The 12,891-nt window shown below is 45.8% G+C and overlaps 1 protein-coding gene across 1 annotated transcript in view; it reads left to right on the top strand.

Annotated features, from left to right (window-relative positions):
- The first annotated feature begins 3,352 nt into the window (after positions 1–3,352).
- CNMD (chondromodulin) overlaps positions 3,353–12,891 on the top strand; it is a 367,474-nt gene continuing 357,935 nt past the window's right edge. Inside the window, exon 1 of the mRNA XM_063952893.1 lies at positions 3,353–3,428. Coding sequence (XP_063808963.1) covers positions 3,414–3,428 — 15 coding nt within the window. The 5' untranslated portion in view covers positions 3,353–3,413. The remainder of the gene's footprint in view (positions 3,429–12,891) is intronic.

Genomic DNA, 12,891 nt, shown 5'->3' with positions numbered 1-12,891 from the left:
TGGACGATCTCCTGATAAGGGCAAAGTCCAGAGAACAGCTGGAAGTCGGTGTAGCACTAACCCAGGTAGTGCTTCAGCAACACGGGTGGATTCTGAATCTTCCAAAATCTCAATTGACCCCGACAACTCGTCTGCTGTTCCTGGGAATGATTCTGGACACGGTTCAGAAAAAGGTGTTTCTCCCGGAGGAGAAAGCAAGGGAGTTATCCGAACTTGTCAGGAACCTCCTAAAACCAGGAACTGTGTCAGTACATCAATGCACAAGAGTCCTGGGAAAGATGGTGGCTTCTTACGAAGCGATTCCATTCGGCAGATTCCATGCACGGACATTTCAGTGGGATCTGCTGGACAAATGGTCCGGATCGCATCTGCACATGCATCAGCGGATAACACTGTCACCAAGAACAAGGTTGTCTCTCCTGTGGTGGTTGCAGAGTGCCCATCTGTTAGAGGGCCGCAGATTCGGCATACAGGACTGGGTCCTGGTGACTACGGATGCCAGCCTACGAGGCTGGGGAGCAGTCACACAGGGAAGAAACTTCCAGGGCGTGTGGTCAAACCTGGAGACGTCCCTTCACATAAATATACTGGAGCTAAGAGCGATCTACAATGCTCTAAGCCTGGCAAAATCGCTGCTTCAGGGTCAGCCGGTGTTGATCCAGTCGGACAACATCACGGCAGTCGCCCACGTAAACCGACAAGGCGGCACGAGAAGCAGAAGAGCAATGACAGAAGCTGCAAGGATTCTGCGCTGGGCGGAGAATCATGTCATAGCACTGTCAGCAGTGTTCATCCCGGGAGTGGACAACTGGGAAGCAGACTTCCTCAGCAGACACGACCTTCACCCGGGAGAGTGGGGACTTCATCCAGAAGTCTTCCACATGATTGTGAACCGTTGGGAAAGACCAAAGGTGGACATGATGGCGTCTCGCCTCAACAAAAAATTGGACAGATATTGCGCCAGGTCAAGAGACCCTCAGGCAATAGCTGTGGACGCTCTGGTAACACCGTGGGTGTACCAGTCAGTGTATGTGTTCCCTCCTCTGCCTCTCATACCAAAGGTACTGAGAATTATACGGAAAAGAGGAGTAAGAACAATACTGGTGGCTCCGGACTGGCCAAGAAGAACTTGGTATCCGGAACTTCAAGAGATGCTCACGGAGGATCCATGGCCTCTACCTCTAAGAAGGGATCTGCTTCAGCAGGGACCTTGTATGTTCCAAGACTTACCGCGTCTGCGTTTGACGGCATGGCGGTTGAACGCCGGATTCTAAAAGAAAAGGGCATTCCAGAGGAAGTTATTCCTACCTTGATTAAGGCTAGAAAGGAAGTGACTGTACAACATTATCACCGCATTTGGCGAAAATATGTTGCGTGGTGTGAGGCCAAGAAGGCTCCAACGGAAGAATTTCAATTGGGTCGATTCTTACATTTCCTGCAAGCAGGATTGTCTATGGGCCTAAAATTGGGGTCCATTAAAGTTCAAATTTCGGCCTTATCAATCTTCTTCCAGAAGGAATTGGCATCAGTGCCTGAAGTACAAACTTTTGTCAAAGGTGTACTACATATACAACCCCCAATAGTGCCTCCAGTGGCACCGTGGGATTTGAACGTAGTTTTGAATTTTCTCAAATCTCATTGGTTTGAGCCTCTAAAATCGGTAGATTTAAAATACCTTACATGGAAGGTAACCATGCTATTGGCCCTGGCTTCAGCCAGGAGAGTTTCAGAGTTGGCGGCTTTATCATACAAAAGCCCATATCTGATTTTCCATTCGGACAGGGCAGAACTGCGGACACGTCCTCATTTTCTCCCTAAGGTGGTTTCGGCTTTTCACTTGAACCAGCCTATTGTGGTGCCTGCGGCTACTAGCGACTTGGAGGACTCCAAGTTACTGGACGTTGTCAGAGCATTAAAAATATATATTTCAAGGACAGCTGGAGTCAGAAAATCTGACTCGTTGTTTATATTGTATGCACCCAACAAGATGGGTGCTCCTGCGTCTAAACAGACGATTGCACGTTGGATCTGTAGCACAATCCAACTTGCACATTCTGTGGCAGGCCTGCCACAGCCTAAATCTGTAAAGGCCCACTCCACAAGGAAAGTGGGCTCATCTTGGGCGGCTGCCCGAGGGGTCTCGGCATTACAACCTTGCCGAGCAGCTACGTGGTCAGGGGAGAACACGTTTGTAAAATTTTACAAATTTGATACTCTGGCTAAGGAGGACCTGGAGTTCTCTCATTCGGTGCTGCAGAGTCATCCGCACTCTCCCGCCCGTTTGGGAGCTTTGGTATAATCCCCATGGTCCTGACGGAGTCCCAGCATCCACTAGGACGTTAGAGAAAATAAGAATTTACTTACCGATAATTCTATTTCTCATAGTCCGTAGTGGATGCTGGGCGCCCATCCCAAGTGCGGATTGTCTGCAATACTTGTACATAGTTATTGTTACAAAGATCGGGTTATTACTATTGTTGTGAGCCATCTTTTCAGAGGCTACTTCGTTTTTTGTTATCATACTGTTAACTGGGTTCAGATCACAAGTTGTACGGTGTGATTGGTGTGGCTGGTATGAGTCTTACCCGGGATTCAAGATCCTTCCTTATTGTGTACGCTCGTCCGGGCACAGTACCTAACTGAGGCTTGGAGGAGGGTCATAGGGGGAGGAGCCAGTACGCACCATGTGATCCTAAAAGCTTTATTTAGATGTGCCCTGTCTCCTGCGGAGCCCGCTATTCCCCATGGTCCTGACGGAGGCCCAGCATCCACTACGGACTATGAGAAATAGAATTATCGGTAAGTAAATTCTTATTTTCCATATCTTCGGCATGCTGTATGTTGATATACAGCACTAGCTCCTAGCTCTGGGCAATCAATAAAGACATCCACATATTAGTATAAGATAAAGAAAAGAACTTAAAGAAATCTAAGAAAGATTAACAGCCAGATAGATAGACAAACATATTGATACATCATTTGTGGTTATTTTCTTTTTTTGTGGGTGACACCATCATTTATGTTGTCCAACTGCACTTGTTGTATTGTAGCTTAATAGTTAAAAAAGTAAGAAATACTGTAACTGAAGTTGTAATACAGTATATGTAATTGAATTTCAGTTGAGAATTAGAAAAGAAGTCTAATTAGAAGATGATCACTGCTGGGAAGAGAAAATCAATTGGTCCATTCATTAAAATCACAGAAGCATACAAGAACAATTGCATATTGATTACCATGTTGCACATTGAACTCATATAAGAATATTTACAACCATGATGAGGTGTGACTACTCACCCTACACTTGTCTACGTTTTCATTACTTGCAGAACACCCTGGAACCTGAAACAGTCACATGTTCAGAACCTGCAGATCATTATTCACATAAGTGATTATCCCTCTGCCACCATATCACTATGAGGCTCATTCAGGTACGGTTGTTCTTGCTGCTGCTGTTGCTATCTTTTGCCATATGCAACTATGATTATATGCTAATATGGGCAGAAGCTAACCTGAGCATAGCATCACTGCTATTGCATCATTTCCATCCATCCGCATAAAATTGTTGATACATCTGTTCCATAGTCGCAGATCGGGACATGTCGGAGAGTCTTGAGTGCCTCTGAGGGTGCGCAGGCTGAGTTGTTCTCCCAGGATACAGAGGGCTCTCCAGTATCAAGTAAGATCACAACTGCTGATTTATGCATGTCCACAATACGGCGTCTGAACGGCCATGACATGCCTGCGTTTACCCGACCACTCCATGTTACCACTATCACTCACTTTGAGACTCATTCTTTGGTGTGACAGCAATCACGTTTCACTTGCTGCGTGTGCACACTGCGACACAGATATATGCGCTGTAAGAAAACATCAGCCCAGGACCTTGATATGTGTTAAATAAATCATCTAGACAAATAGTGGGTGGAAGCCGTTTATTATATATATATATATATATATATATAGATGTATGGATACCTTGAATGGAAGTATCACGCACGGCACTGCTGAGGAGTTAAAGATTTGTATTGAATGAAGGATTTACAGCATAATTTTCAGCGACGTTTCTAAGCCTCTATGGACCCTGTCATCAGGCTGCTGTAATAAAGTGGAAAAGAAGAGACAAAACAGAGAAAGATATCCAGCTTACCTTATATCCCTTTGGTATGTGATTGACGGTCCCAGAGCGTTCAGGTGCACTCCCGCCCGCTGCGGCGCTCCCCAGTGACATCAGCTCTGTGCACCCATCCGTTGCCAATACAACATTCAGACGCTGCCTGCCGCTCAGGGAACACGGCTGAGAGCAGATGAATAAGAGACACCGCAGTGAACGAACAGTAATAACTGTATAAAATAGTAATTAAACAATATAACTTAACTATAAGGAAAATGTTGACAGACTAATATGGGTAATATACCAAATCTACCCCAACAAAGAAGAGCGGTTATGAGTAATAGTTATCACAAAAAGCTATAGCAAAGCTACACCCCAGGCTATCCCCATGCTATACTTTAAATAAACCCGAAGACTCTGGACACATTGGCCAATCTGTTACTTAAGTGCATTCCAAGTAATTTTAAAGTATAGCATGGGGATAGCCTGGGGTGTAGCTTTGATATAGCTTTTTGTGATAACTATTACTCATAGCCGCTCTTCTTTGTTGGGGTAGATTTGGAAGCTGGACGAGAATTAACCGTAGTCCGTTCTAAAATCGAAGGGCTGCAAACAGTACAGGACAGCCAGTTGCAGGAGCCCAATAACACTACTTGGTGGCTCAAGCTCAACCAACAGGTGGACAACTATAGAAAAGAGTTGATCAAATTTAAGAAATCCAAATTAACTGCAGTTAAGTCCGATTATGAGGATCAACGTGTGTACAGATGGCTTACAGGATCTGATTCTGGGAGTCATTTCAATAAAACATCAGGTCAGGGAAACTGGCGTCAGAGGCGCGCACGTCAAAACAAGGAGTACAATACCTCCAATAGTGATAGCGACTTCGCACTGGCGGACTCCGATGAACCAAATATGAGTCAGCGTCCCCTTTTAGGGGCAAGAACAAGAGCACGTGTAGCCTTAGATCCAAATACACCAGAAGGGGCGGACAAACAGAGAGGATCAATAAGAACAGGAGCCAAAAAGAAGTAGCCATTTTCAATTTATCATCTAGATCATTGACACCTGTTTAGGAATGAGTGCTTAATGAAGGGTTAAACTTCGTCCCAACAAATCAGCACAACTCATTTAAATGGCACTGTGATTTGCATCATTTGAGGAGAAAGCTTAGGCTCAGGGAACATTTTCAACATGACCCCACGCAGGAGGAACACGCTTCGCAGCACCCTTGCTTATATAAGTATAGGCAGTCTACATTTGACCCACCATCCAGTAACTCATCCATCAAAAAGTTTACCCGTTTGATGAACGATTCAGTTAATAGACATGTACAGAGTCCGTACAAAGTTTATTCTAACTTAACTAAGGAGGAACACATCAACCACAAGACTCTCAGTGAGGATGCATCTATAATTATACGGCCTGCCGATAAGGGCGGCAGCATAGTTATTCAAGATGTGGCACAATATAAGACTGAAATAGTGCGTCCGCTATCACAGGCAAATACTTATGAAAGACTTACTCAAGACCCCACGGTTAGATACCGGAACTCTCTGGACCATATTCTCAAGGAAGCGATGAATCAAGGTCATATCAGTATTAAAGATTATAAGGCATTACTTCTTATGCATCCAAAAATCCCACTTCTTTATACTGTGCCAAAAATCCATAAGGACTCAAGAAATCTGCCAAGGAGGCCCATAATTTCTGCCAGGGGCTCCTTGTTTCAACCGGCATCAGAATTTCTGGATTCTATTCTCCAGCCACATGTAAGTGTACATCCCACGTACCTTAAGGATACAACAACATTCTTAAACAAGTTAATGCAATTTGGAGATTTGAAGGAAGGAACCATCATGTGTACCATGGACGTTAGCTCATTGTACACCTCCATACCCCATATGGAGGGCCTACAAGCAGTACAGAGCTTTGTTGACAGTTCGGGGGATACGGTCAAATTAGACACTAACATTTTGTTACAGATCCTCAGATTAATCCTGACATGCAACTATTTTTGGTATGATGGGTCTTTCTATCTACAACGCACCGGATGTGCCATGGGTTCAAATGTAGCCCCGACGTATGCCAACATATTCATGTTTCAGCAGGAATCAGAATTTTTCTTTTCAGTTCCAGAACATAGGCAGCATATTTTGTGGTACACCCGCTATATAGACGACCTGTTCATGCTATGGAATGGCGGTGAGGAGCAATTTGTGAGTATGATGGAGAGAATCAATAGACTACCGTCACCCATTAAGTTCACGTACCAATATAGCAGAACGTCCATTAACTATCTGGATGTCATGGTTACGAACAATCACGGTAAACTTGGTACGGGGGTCTATTACAAGGCCACTGACAGAAATACTCTTTTGGATGCCAGCAGTCATCATCCACAAGCGCTTAACAAGGGACTCCCGTATCCACAAATGATCTGAGTAGCACGTATAACCAGCAATCCAGCTGCACTACCTGAAGCATTGGATGTCGTAGTGAATAAATTCCGGGCAAGAGGCTACAGTTGTAAGAGTCTCTGGGAGACAAAAACTCGAGTCTTGAATATGGATAGAACGGCAATGTTGTCAGCATCTATGGCTCCAAAAAATCCTAAACATTTCATCTGGTCAACAAGATTTAGCACAGCAAGCCCTATCATTTCTCAGGCGACCAAAGCTCTGTGGCCCATTATTCATACAGACAAAGCTCTTCCATGCTTCAAGGAGGTACGTCCAATGACCAGCTACAAACGTGGCAAGAATCTTAGAGATTACCTTGTCAGGACAGACGTCACAACAAGAGCTACCAATCCGGGCATTTTTGGCATACGAAAAAGCCAGGTTGTTATAGATGTCCATCTGCTCAACATGCTCATACTTCATGGCTGGATCTAGCTTTAAACATTCTCACAAGAATTACACATTTAACATCAGGCATGTCCTCAGTTGTACAACGACGTATGTGATTTAATAGATCACGTGCCCGTGTAATTTATATTATATCAGGATGACGAGTCGCATGTTTAAAGAATGAATGGCTTTACATAGGTCCTCCATCAGCAAAGCGCTAGCTGGTAAGGACATTGAACAACCAGTAGTTTGACACTTCAAATCCAAGCAACATCCATTGTCAGCTTTGAAGTACCAAGTCATAGATCATGTACCGCCCTTGCAACGTGGTGGAGATCGGAACGCAGCTCTTTTGAAATTGGAGTCACGTTGGATATTTCGGATGGACACTCATGGGACTTAACGAAAAAATTAATTGGAATGCATTTAAGTAACAGATTGGCCAATGTGTCCAGAGTCTTCGGGTCCATTGAAAGTATAGCATGGGGATAACCTGGGGTGTAGCTTTGATATAGCTTTTTGTGATAACTATTACTCATAGCCGCTCTTCTTTGTTGGGGTAGATTTGGTATATTACCCATATTAGTCTGTCAACATTTTCCTTATCGTTAAGTTATATTGTTTAATTACTATTTTATACAGTTATTACTGTTCGTTCACTGCGGTGTCTCTTATTCTTCTGCTCTCAGCCGTGTTCCCAGAGCGGCAGGCAGCGTCTGAATGTTGTCTTGGCAACGGACGGGCGCACAGCGCTGACGTCACTGGGGAGCGCTGCAGCGGGCGGGAGCGTACCTGAATGCTCCGGGACCGGCAATCACATACCAAAGGGATATAAAGTAAGCTGGATATCTTTCTCTGTTTTGTCTCTTCTTTTCCACTTTATTATAGCAGCCTGATGACAGGGTCCATAGAGGCTCAGAAACGTCGCTGAAAATTATGCTGTAAATCCTTCATTCAATACAAATCTTTAACTCCTCAGCAGTGCCATGTGCAGTGGCGGATCCAGTCATTTGTGGCCTCCGTCCCCTCCCGGCGCCGCACAGGGAGATGACGGGCGCCCGCTGAGATTGTGTTACCAGCGGGCGCCCGTCTCCCTGCACAGCGGCAGCCGGAGGCAGGAGCTCAGTACTGAGCTCCTGTCTCCGGCGCTGTCACTGTGCGGCGTGTGCTATGGGAGAGACGTCAGTCATGACGTCTCTCTCATAGTGCTGAGGAGCGGACGCCAAGAGAAGGACTGCAGCGGTCTGGGAACAGGGCTCGGTAAGTATGATGGTTTTTTCTTCTTTAGTGCAGCGGGGGCATCTACTGGGGGCAAACTATGGGGGGACCTTACTACTGGGGGGGCATCAACAAGGGACATTACTACTGGGGGGGCATTACTACTGGGGCAAACTACTGGGGGCATTACTACTGGGGGTCATCTATTAGGGGCATTACTACTGGGGGCAGCTACTGGGGGACATTTTTACTGGGGGCCATCTACTGGGGGCATTATTACTAGGGGGCATCTACTGGGGGCATTACTACTGGGGGGTCATCTATTGGGGGCAAACTCCTAGGGGGCATTACTACTGGGGACAAACTACTGGAGGACATTATTACTGGGGGGCATCTACTGGGGGCAAATTTCTGGGGGACATTATTATTGGGGGGCATCTACTGGGGGCAAACTACTGGGGGACATTATTACTGGGGGCATCTACTGGGGCAAACTACTGGGGGACATTTATTACTGGGGGCCAACTACAAAGGGGCTAACTACTGGGGGCATACTACAGGAGGGCATTACTACTGGCGGCGTAACTACAGGGGCATTACTACTGGCGGCTTAACTACAGGGGCATTACTACTTGGGGGCTAAACTACAGGGGGGCCAAAGTACTGGGGGCATAACTACAGGGGCCAAACTATTGGGGGATAACTACAGGGGCCAAACTACTTGGGGCATTACTACTGGGGGCTAAACTACAAGGGGGGCATAACTACAGGGGCTAAACTACAATGGGGCAAACTACAGGGGGCATTACTACTGGTGGCAAAACTACAAGCAGGCAAACTACTGGGAGCATTACCACTGGGAGGCTAAACTAAAGGGGGCGGAGGTAAACTACTGGGGTCATAACTGCAGGGGCATTACCACTGGGGGCATAACTACTAGGGCGCTAAATGACTGGGGGCATTACTACAGGCAACATTACTACTGGGGGCAATACTGGCATTGCATAAGGGGCACCACTACTATGGGGTCTATATAAGGGGCACTACCAGTACAGTGGACATTGCATAATGAGCGCTACAACTGTGGGCATTGTATAAGAAGCGCCACCTCACATACACCGAAGCCAAACGCAAATGTACTTGACCCTTCCATGGTGCCCCCCCCCCCCCCTATCATTTTCTTCTGGATCCGCCCCTGGCCATGTGTAATACTTTCATACAAGGTATCCATACATCTGCATGTTTCAAACAGCAAGGGCACGCTGGACGTTGTATTTTTCAATCACCTGAGTGATGGATTATTGGAGTTATATATATCACACCAGCATCTTTGTCACAGTCACTCTGATGCACAGTCCCAGCTTCTGAGTCAATTCACTCCACTATCCATAGAGGGCAGTACGGATGGTGTAATGGTTAGCATTGCTGCCTCACAGCACTGAGGTCATGGGTTCAATTCCCACCATGGCTCTACCTGTGTGGAGTTTGTATATTCTCCCCGTACTTGCATGGGTTTCCTCCGGGTGCTCCGGTTTCCTCCCACAATCCAAAAATATACTGGTAGGTCAACTGGATCCCAACAAAAATTAACCCTAGTATGAATGTGTGTGCGTGTACATGTGGTAGGGAATATAGATTGTAAGCTCCACTGGGGCAGGGACCGATGTGAATGGCCAAAATATTCTCTGTAAAGCGCTGCGGAATATATATAAATAACTGGTAATAAATAAATAATAAATAGGGGTGTGCACAGGATGTGCAGGATTAGCCCTTGCACAACACTTAGGTAGCCCCAACCTGCACTCAAAGTAATTACCAGGACCGGCAGACATTGAACATGGCATATGGTGGTGGGGCATCGCAGCAGTGATTTTGGCAGGTACAGCAATCCAGTACCGCCATGTTATTGACCTGCCCCCAGGAAAAGGTGAGCAGCCTGTTTCAGGGGCATGAGTATATACTGGCTTGTATACGTCGCACATACCACTCATGAATAGAGATGTGTGGGCTCAGTTTTCAGAAAATAAAGCCTGCCCGAACTTCAGGGAACTGAAGCAATTGAAGCGCCAGCTCGGGTTTTCCTGCCTTGCACAGTATCCAAAATGTCATCTTCCCAGCACTGGATCTTGTGCATTTTGGATTCCGTATAAGTCTCTCCCATGGTGATTCAGGAGCCTTTTCACACCGGACAGCCGGAGGTGTTTACATTCCAGGCATTCAATCCATACACAGGGAGAGGACACAGTTTGATGGGCAGTGGCACCCAACTGCTCCTTACTGTCTTTTAGTGTTAATACTGGCCAAGCTAGTTTTGATGAACAGTAGGTAAATAGCAAAAGTTACATCTATTATCTAAGTGCGTCACTGGTGCTGCCGGTAACCCTAAGTGTATCACACTGGTGCTGAGCATAAACCTTTGGTGCAGCTGCACACTGGTGTTTTCATTTTGTCACTGCCCACAGCACATTGGCAGCCCAGAGCTCCATATACAGTAAGGCAGCATTAGGTTCAGTATGATTTACCGACAGTCGGGATGCTGGCCATCAGTATACCGACAACAGCATCCCAGCCGTCAGTATGCCAGCAGCAGGGCGAGTGCAGAGAGTCCCATTCCGGGCTCGCTGTGCTCGCCGTGCTGCGGGCACAGTGGCTCATTGCACTTGCCACAGGTTCTATTCCCATGAGTGGGAATAGCCCCTGTGAGCCGGGATTCCGGCTGTCGGCATTGTCAGCAGTTGGGATTTTGGCATCAGTATCCTGACTGCCGGGATCCCAACTGCCAGCAAATTAACTGCATCCCACAGCATTAACGCTTAGTGCACAGCACAATGGTGTTTTTTATGGGTTCCGGATGATAGGTTGAGTGTACTGTCAAAGTCAGAAAAATGTCTCTATGCACGTTGCCATATTTGCACCGCACACTGGTCCGCGCTGCGCATGCGTACGCTCTCCCGTGAAGGCGCATACCCGCGATAGCGTGCACTCGCAGGCGCGGTATGCGTATTTACGGTAGAGTTTATGTAGTCGTAGCGTGCGACTCATTCGTTACAAATGTTCACAATTAATGTAGTTTGTAGATCATGGTCCCCTTGATAGATTCTGAAAGTTTGGTTAAAATAGAAGGTCCCTGTTTAAAGGAATCCCTCTTTGTATTGTACGAAGGGTCTGACAGGAATCATACAGCCGTGTTTGGTACCCATCGGAAGAGTATTTAATTAGTAATATTCCGGTGTTGGTTTGGAGCGTATTAATCGCTCGTGCGAATAGTTATGGACATAAGAAGTTTATGTCCATTTCTATTATTTACACATACTCAGGTATGCGGCGGGAAACCCAGTTTCCCACCCACCTGAGCTGTTGGAAATCGTCACAGCCCACCTGTATGAATCACCCTATGACCTTTTGTTATGATGCAGGGCCGAATTCCTTCGGCCAATGGACAATGGGATTGTAGGACCAGGAGATTGCATTGTGTGTGGGGCATAAATAGGCAGGCCGACCACATCCAGCTCTCACTCTCTCATCAACGGTTATCTGCTGATAGCCGGGAGCTGGATATCGAGGCGCAGGCGATCATACCCTTTGTGCGTAAGTTTCTCTCCGTAATCATTGTCTTTCTGTGAGCCAATTTCTCTCATCTCTCTCTCTCTCTCTCTCTCCCTGTTCTGTTCTCTCATATCTCCCCTAGACTAGGCTAGTATTGTATTGTATTAGATAGTATTGTATTGTATTGCATTTAGGTCAGTGTAGTATTGTCCTTTTGTATTTATTGTTTAGTTCTGTGGTTAGGAAGTCTCTGTTATATTGTAGTGTATCATTTGTACTGTTATCCCCTTTTACAAATATATTAGATATAATACAGTTAATAGGCTTTGGAACCTAAACCAGTATCTGTGTATTTTCTATAGTGTTAAGTGTTCACTTGAGCGTCGGTGACGCTCAAGCAGCTTTGTAGTTAGTCAGGTTACACAAGGTTGCACTTACACCCTGTATTCACATTAAGTTATTCTGTGTAATTCATTGGTATAAGGTTTAAACATTAAGGTATAGCGTTGTGAGCGTCTGCGCCGCTGGTGACCTCCTCGTGGTCTCGAGCGTATGCTACGCCATAGCGAATCATTACTCTAGTCATAGCCAATAACGTGTCCTGTGATCACTGGGCCGTGAGCGAACGTGACGCTTGAGCGTCTCGCCTACGGCTGAGCGATCGTTACGCAACTAGCGTACCATTACGGTACTTCTTAAGCAAACAGCGTACAGTGTTCTTAGACTTCATAAAGGGTTGTTTATACGACAAAGGAATTTAGCATTGTCAATTGGGGACTCGTCCTATCCTTCTCATATCTGCACTAGGTAGATCAGCAGACATTATCCCCCAGCAAAGGGTGGGAGGTTGTCTCCCAGTGCTGACGGGATAAGCGTCTGCTTCGCTTAGATAAAGAGTGCTGAAGGAATCCGGGAACCGGAAGTAAGAACAAAACGCTTGTGTCTTTTAAAAACTGTTTTATTTCTCTTCTGTCTTGCGTATACACGCACGCATACATTTATCTGCATTTTTTTTTTTTCAATTTCGTATATCACTATTCCTGTTTGCCAATTTTTATAGTTGATAGAAAGTGCTAAAAAGAGATTTGCTGTTATTTCATAGTAAAGGTAATAGTTAAAGTATAGAACAACACACGATTTGTCTAGGAGACAAGGCAGTCAGTG

This window comes from Pseudophryne corroboree, chromosome 2 (genome assembly GCF_028390025.1).
Source record: "Pseudophryne corroboree isolate aPseCor3 chromosome 2, aPseCor3.hap2, whole genome shotgun sequence".
Classification (NCBI taxonomy): Eukaryota; Metazoa; Chordata; class Amphibia; order Anura; family Myobatrachidae; genus Pseudophryne; species Pseudophryne corroboree.
Note: the sequence above shows the minus strand (reverse complement) of the source record. Positions and strands in the feature narration are given on the sequence as shown.